We start from the raw sequence: 7,626 nt of genomic DNA, 5'->3' as shown, positions 1-7,626 counted from the left end.
AAGACATAAATTCAGGAAAATTTTGAGAGTTCATTTGGAGGGGATATGAAACAAAATTCCAGTTGTGCATATGGTACAGGCAGCTCTGGAGAATGACCTTTTAAGATTTCAATATTTATTATATCACCAGTTTACTATATAGTATCTGAATTACTGGTAATCCTTTGGAGAAAAGAGCTGATATTTTCCCTTCAGTTGACTAAAATAATTCATTTGCCTAAGAAGTTCATCATTTTCTTTTCCCATCAGCAATATCACTTCTAGTAGCATTTGCTGGTGCCAATGTGATTGGAATAATAACTCAAGTGCCAATATAGCATGTCATTACTTGATTATGAGGTTATGAGCTGGTGTGTGTGTACATACAATACATATAGATTATATTATACATGACATGGAAATATATATTTTAAAACATTCTCATATAAAACTAAAACATCAATTTTTGAGAAACACTAGAGCTGAATTTGTCATCCTTTAGTAATTCCAAAAATCTGAAATTTGAGTTAAACTTTCTATTAAAACCAAAATATCTTATTTCCTCCTTCCTGATACCTACAGCAAACATGATGGAAGACAAAGTTAAGTTTCTGTAGGTACATGGCATAGAAATATCTTGAAACTTCATTTCTTCCTGAAAATGTGACCATAGGAAAAAGTGAGTGCTTATATATATGAAAGACAAAGCTCCTATTCTCCCCTGGAAAAAGATTATCAATTCTCTTTAACATTTGTCTTTCTTCATGACGTATTTTTCTATCATTTTTCTTATGCTTATTCTAGCTGCCAAATACTCTCAATTCTTCCTCCCTGGGTCAAAGGGCAATTGAAAGTTTGGTACTGCTAAAGGTATCCAAATGTAAGGCTCCATCATCATCCACAGGATTGTAAAGCTTACCAAGAAAAGGAGAGATTGGCACTAAACATTCCAAATTTTATTGGAAGTTGAATGTCTACCCATAGAGGATCCCCAGTGAGTCAGGCTCAGACTAAAATTGCCAAAATAGTATCTTCTAGGGTCATCTTCTCTACTCCTTAGGTTAACAAGACAGTGACTTGATTTTTTGGAGTGTCCATTCTCTTATAAACTAGCTTCATGTTGATAAATTCTACAGGAGAATAAAATAAAATCTAGAAAAGGAATTTAGTGTTCACATATATATTTTAAGTCATTCTGTTGTTAGGCAATACATTTCTCTATGAATAAGAATTTGAACAAATAGAAAAATTGTCATGTCACAATGGTCAGATGCTGGAAAAAATCAATTGATTATGAGACATGCAAGATTGTTCATTATTTCTCAGTAAGGATTTTTATCTTTCCTGTTCATATAACATAAATTAGCATGTTAAAGAAATATAAACTATTTTCCCCATAAGGTATTTATCCACTGAATTTGTCACTTGCGACACCATAACTTTTTCATGGCAATTTTCACTTCCGCATTCCTCAGTGTATAAATAAGAGGATTAAGCAAAGGTGTCCCAATTGAATAAAACACAGCCACCATCTTGTCCACTGGAAATGTGGTTGGTGGCCGTGTGTATATGAATATACACAGACCAAAGAATATGACAACCAGGATAAAATGGGATGTACAGGTGGAGAGAGCCTTCCGCCTTCCTTCTGCACTGTGGTTTCTCAGGGAATATAAAATAACTCCGTAGGAGATAAGCAATATCATGAAGCTCACCATGCATATAGCTCCACTGTTAGACACAACCAGCAAATTCATCACGTAAGTATCCATGCAGGCAAGTTTCAACAAGGGCTGCAAGTCACACCAATAGTGATCAATGACATTGGAGCTGCAGAAGGGCAATCTCAGGGCCAGGAAAAGCTGTGCTGAAGAATGGATACATGATCCCACCCAAGCCAGAACCACCAGCACACCACAGACTCGCCGACTCATGATGGTCGTGTATCGCAAGGGCTTGCAAATGGCCACATAACGATCAAAGGCCATGAGAAGGAGCACAAAGATCTCCAGGCACCCAAAGAAATGGGCTGTGAAGACCTGGGTCATGCACTCATTGTAGGAAATGATTTTGTTTTGAACAAGTGCATCCACAATCAGCCTGGGGGCTGTGGTTGTAGAGAAGCAAGCATCAGCAAAGGACAGGTAGAAGAGAAAGAAGTGCATGGGACTCTCAAGAGTCCCACTTACTTTAATAGTCACCACAATGAGAAAGTTTCCCACAAGTGTTGCAAGGTAAAGAATCAAGAAGGCCCCAAATATTGCTTTCTGCTTTCCAGCATCCTGGGTCAACCCCAACAGAATGAATTCAGCCACAGTCGTATTCATCGCCATATCAGAAGCTGGAGGTAGAATGCAGTTGACAAAGATTAAATCTGCAGAGAAAAGAAAATGCAGGAAAAGAAAAGAAGTGACATCTTGGGGAGATCAGTAGGCTAAACTCTGAATTCCTTGGTTCTGCTCTATACTCTTACTTCTCTCTTTTTTGTGTACCAGAATCCAGAAATCTTTGTAAGTCTACAGATGATCAGGATTCTTGAAGATTTATTTATCGATTCAGAAACTCACTGGATTGAACCAAACCACATGCATTTTGGAACAAAAATAAAATATCTATCACAAATGTTAATTCCTACGAAAACAAAATAATTCAGAGCTACCTCTTTCCTCACTCAAGTGACTTAATTACTTTGAAACTTGGCTTTTATATGAAATATTCACTGGAAATATCTGCCCTACCTTATTCTCCATTTTAATAAGATTTTATAAAAAAATATTTTACCCATGTACCTATGCCCATACATACACACTTGTACTGCCAGTATTATACAGCTTATCTATGTGCTTTGAATTCTGAATGACGTTTCCAATATAATTAATAATAATGTTACAGAATCCCTCCTTAAGAAATTTACTCATTTCTGAGTCCATTATAACAGAATCTTTTTCATCTTTGGTGGAAGACGTTTTACAAATAACTATTTGGAGAACTTTTTACGCATGTTTCTAGTGGTTGGCTTCATCAGGTTTCATGATGTAAAAAATGCTCATGTAACACTCTGAGGTTGACAGCATGGATGGAAGCTAAATTACTCTTTGCCTTGCTTTTGAAGCTATCCCACTACTCAACTTAAAGACAATATTAATTCACTCTGCATATGAACTTGGACTGGTCCTCAATTTCTTATGTTTCTATAGTCAAGGTGGCTTAAACTCATATATGACCCCTTCACCTTTAATTACCCAGGCTATTTCTTCCAAAAATATTGCTTGAAACAACTCTCATTCCAACATTCAATTTTGATGATCATATTTTAACTTTGTTCATAAATGCACATAGTTTTTGTAATTGAAATCATCATCTAATGATGTTTTTATTTTAATTTTCTCTTAGAATAATTATAAGCACTCCCCTGTGTTGCTATGGATTTTACATCTAATTATCAATTTAATGGTAGGAAGATGCATATTTTTAAAAAATCAATATTTGACCACTGTCCATTGAGACGTTTGTTCTTTGTAATTTTCACTCTCATGAATAACAATTTTACAAACAATTTAGAGCTAATTTTGTAAGTGCAATGTTTTCCCTTTTGCCTATTTTCATTGTTACGACTCTTAATTAAGATTTCAGCTGCTGGCACCAGATGATCTGAGTTCAAATCCCTATTCCAATGTTTACAAGCTGTGATATGAGTCAAATCACATCAGACATAATCAGGATTGCTGTGCAGATTAAATGAAATAAAAAGCGTGTGGCTCATAAGGAACCATGTATGACTCAGCCTTTGCTTTTGCCACTGTATAGCATTAATTTTTCTTTCTGTGTTTTTATTTTTCTTTAAGTGTCATTGTTTTCTTTTCTTTTTCTGTTTTTTTTTCTTTACATGGACAGGCACTGGTAATCAAACCGGGTCTCTGGCAAGGCAGGCAAGAACTCTGACTGATGAGCCAGAGGAGCCCACCTTGTTTTCATTTTTATACAATCCAATCTGTCAATTTTCCCACTGTTATTTTGTCCATATTTTCCAACTATATAAAATTATATTTGTTCTGTTTCTTACATATCCCCATGACTATCTTTTGTTCACTAGATCACGCAAAATTAGCTTGAGTTATTGTTAGGAATGGGGAAAACGCTCCCCTCTTCTTAACATCTAATATGAGTTTTAAGATGGAAGTGGAGACAATCATTAATTCTGTGAGGCACCATGTGACACAAATTGGAGGAACAGAAACCATGTGCAGAGGGGAGAACAAATTCTTAGTAGAGATTGGACAGTGAGGAATTAAATTTTGTCAGAGCTGAACTGTAACTTTAATGGGACAGTGTCAGCTTCTACACCAGGTTCTCTGAGACTAAACCTTTAACGCTCTGGTCAGAGCTTGTGAGCATGGTCATCAGAGACTGGAGCCTGAAGCCACACTGCTAAGATTCAACATTACCTCATTGACCATCAGAGGTGTGATAGTAACAAGTCCCTTGGTATCTCATGCTTTATTGTGGTCACCTGTAAAGCAGAAATAATAAAACGGTCCACCTTTCAGGGTTACTCTAAAGTTTAAATAATTTAAAATGTGTGAAAATATAGAATATGCATGTACCCAGTTCCTGCAACCGAAGAGCAGTTTCTCCTGAGTTTCCAAGAGGTGTTTTAAACCATTGAAAACATGAATTCAAATAGCCCATGTACCCATAAAAAACTGCAGAACTCTATTAAGATGATAATTTCCTTTGCTAAGTGGCTGAAATCACATTGGCACTCTGGATGACAGTAGTTTTCTCATGGTGATGTGAAGTCGAAAGGACCTTTCTAGACATCTTCAATGAAGAAAGAAAAGAATAAGTATTGCAGAAGAGTAACAATATCAGGGGCCCATGATAAGAGGAGAGTAAGCAGAAATAAGCTAGATCCTTCATTTTGAAAAGTTTGAGATCCAGATCCAAAAAACTGATTATTAGAGGGCACTGGAATGAGAAAAATGAAATCAAAGTTTGAATAGAAATAACATAACCCACATTATACCAGGAAGATCAAAAGGAATTTCTAGCTTTGCCAGACTACAGAGTTGTGGAAGAAAAGCTTGGGAAAATAAGTTACCCTCATAGGCAAAGTCTATAAACCAGATAATGAAGGTTTGATATTTTTCTATTGGCAATGCAGAAAATGTTGTGGCACAGTAATGGGAGATCAGCTTTTGTTAAGATTTTGTGGGTCCCTAAAAACCAAAAGAAGGCAGAGCTGTTTCATGGAATTTAGCCACGTTTTCTTCATGGAATTTAGCCAAATCAGTCTGTGAAATAATCTGTAATAATTTGTTTAAATCCTGCAAGATGTCAGACTCAGTGAGGGCACCCGTCTTTTGTCTCCTTGACTTAGATGACAAATGGTTTCTTTATGACTCCAACAAGATAAATAATGGCCCTGCATTCATTTCTAGTGTTGACTCACAGGGTCTTCAGACTTCTCACTTCCTTTCCTAAAGGATGAGAAGTGCTCACTCAGTCTCCAAGCAATTGCATGACTATGTAGGAGCGATGAAATCAGGCAAATTAGGGTATGTAAGTGTGAGGGCATTATGTGTAAAATGAGTGCAGTCATGAAAGAAACTTTCTCTTCAGCTTTAACAATATCATTTTTGTATTCCTAAAATATAGAATGTAATAATTCATTTCACACAGCATTTAGTACTAATTAAATCTTAAAATAAAATGTGTCCTTTAATGTAGTGGAATAAGAATACTTTGGGTGAGATACTTATGTTTGTATTATTGTGAGAATTATCAACTCATGCATAGCAGAAATTCAGACTGATATTTCATACCATTTTCACAAAGCCAGTTGGGGAATTATTTTAATGAATCCTCACTTTTTGAAATGTCTATTCTAAACATCTGTACAAGGAAGAACACAAATTCAGCGATTCTCTCTCTTCATGTTTTCCCTCCTGTCTCCTTTTTCATGCCCTTTTTATGCCATGAGAAGGGAAATGGATTTAAAATTCCATGTCTGGACCCCATGTTGCTATAAGCACCAAAATGCTGGAAGGAGGTTCTAACTTGTTTCTTCCAAAGTGCAGCTTCTCGGGTCTCAGTCTTCACTGGTAATTTCTTAACAGTGTATTTGTGGAAAGTTTGTCATTTCATACTCCATTCTCTACAGTTGCCATCACTGATCCTTGTTTTGCTGGCTTTTAAGCTACTTGGTCAAAAATCCTGTTTCCATAACACACAGAGAATTAATGAGCATCTCAAGCTTTCTCTTTTTTTCAATGATGCCTGCACTACCAGAGTATTCAAGCATTCTCTCTTTTGTTTGGCATGTAATCAAGTACAATCTTTTAGGTCTTTGAAGTGAGAGTATATTATTTTCTAAATGCATACTATAAAGATCAAATTTTAATGGTTTTGTGCAGCTCAAAAATATTAATATGTTAAGAAAATAAAACACTGCTCTATATGCAAGATACTCTTAAAGCAAGTTTTACTGTTGGTTGTATTTTCTTTGTATATTATAAACATTTATTTAACTTATTGTAGTTTGAAGTGAAAAAATTTCCAAAATGTATGCTCAACATAATCCTTAAAATATCTGCAGTGAAAAAGATTTTTTTCAAATCTGGGACACTAACCATGACTTTCAAACCCAAAATGTATGCTCAACATAATCCTTAAAATATCTGCAGTGAAAAAGATTTTTTTCAAATCTGGGACACTAACCATGACTTTCAAACCCCTTCGTCCCTGGCCATCCTCTTTCTTTCCACTTTGCCTCCAGGTGCTTCTGCTTAAGCATGGACCAGCCAAGACTTTGACTTGTCACATATATACATACTCTCAATCCCTGAATTTTCTGATTCTCACAGCAGCTAAGTGCCCTTCCCTCTGCTCAAGCCTCAATCTCCGTTTCTACCTCTAGAAAGAGAACCCACTTAGTACTGCAACTCCTCAGGAGACCTTCACAGATTTCTTCAAGTAACTCTTACTACCAGCCTAACACTGCTCAACAACAAATAATTTATTACATTAAATAATGTAATCTCTAATTATAATCTCTCACTTTTGTTAGGTACCTTTTGTTCATTGCATTCTATAGTTTGTCTTGAGGTAAGTGAGGCACCTCAGGTGCTGGTGGAGGCTGAGTCTGGTGAGAGCCAGCACAGGGGTTCTGGGACCACAGCTCAAGCCTTCATGCTCATGGCAACCTTCTCACACCCTCCCACACTGCCATGAAGATGGAAGCCTCTGGCCCATCAGGAAGAACTAGCAAAGAATCATAGACAGGTAAAGAAGGAAACCATTGGTATGGTCAGCACCTGGACAAGAGTCAGCATTTTATAGGCATATTTGAGAAGTAACAGTAAGGAGTAGTGGTCAGAGAAGATGGAAGGAGTCAGAGCCAGGAGAAAAAGTGTCACTGTGAGCAAGAGCCAGGAAAGACAAAGACTCAGGAAATGGAAAAGGGAAAAGGCAGGGAGAAAAAGTGAACAAAGAAAGTACTACGGATAAAAGCACTTGAGTGCTTTTGGCCATGTGTGTGTGTAACAGTGGGTCCTGGACACCCCAAATTAGTATCAAACTATGCATCCCTCTCCTTTTCCTGACATTAACACCTGCAAATAAGGAATCTTAGGGTGCTACAACCTC

General features: G+C 36.7%; 1 protein-coding gene across 5 annotated transcripts in view; it reads right to left on the bottom strand.

Annotated features, from left to right (window-relative positions):
• Nucleotides 1-466: 466 nt before the first annotated feature.
• The window catches only part of LOC143675087 (olfactory receptor 4C11-like), a 48,873-nt gene continuing 41,713 nt past the window's right edge, over nucleotides 467-7,626 (bottom strand). For 4 of the 5 annotated variants that reach the window (XM_077151651.1, XM_077151649.1, XM_077151650.1 and 1 more), the window contains 2 exons: nucleotides 4,425-4,489; nucleotides 467-2,353 (listed from right to left, as the gene is read on the bottom strand). In XM_077151651.1, coding sequence (XP_077007766.1) covers nucleotides 1,401-2,312 — 912 coding nt within the window. In that variant the 5' untranslated portion in view covers nucleotides 2,313-2,353; nucleotides 4,425-4,489 and the 3' untranslated portion in view covers nucleotides 467-1,400. Of the gene's footprint in view, nucleotides 2,354-4,424; nucleotides 4,490-5,340; nucleotides 6,196-7,626 lie in introns of those variants that run through there. The other variant, XR_013171360.1, reaches the window with a different exon arrangement.

Source organism: Tamandua tetradactyla, chromosome 2, assembly GCF_023851605.1.
Source record: "Tamandua tetradactyla isolate mTamTet1 chromosome 2, mTamTet1.pri, whole genome shotgun sequence".
Lineage (NCBI taxonomy): Eukaryota > Metazoa > Chordata > Mammalia > Pilosa > Myrmecophagidae > Tamandua > Tamandua tetradactyla.
Note: the sequence above shows the minus strand (reverse complement) of the source record. Positions and strands in the feature narration are given on the sequence as shown.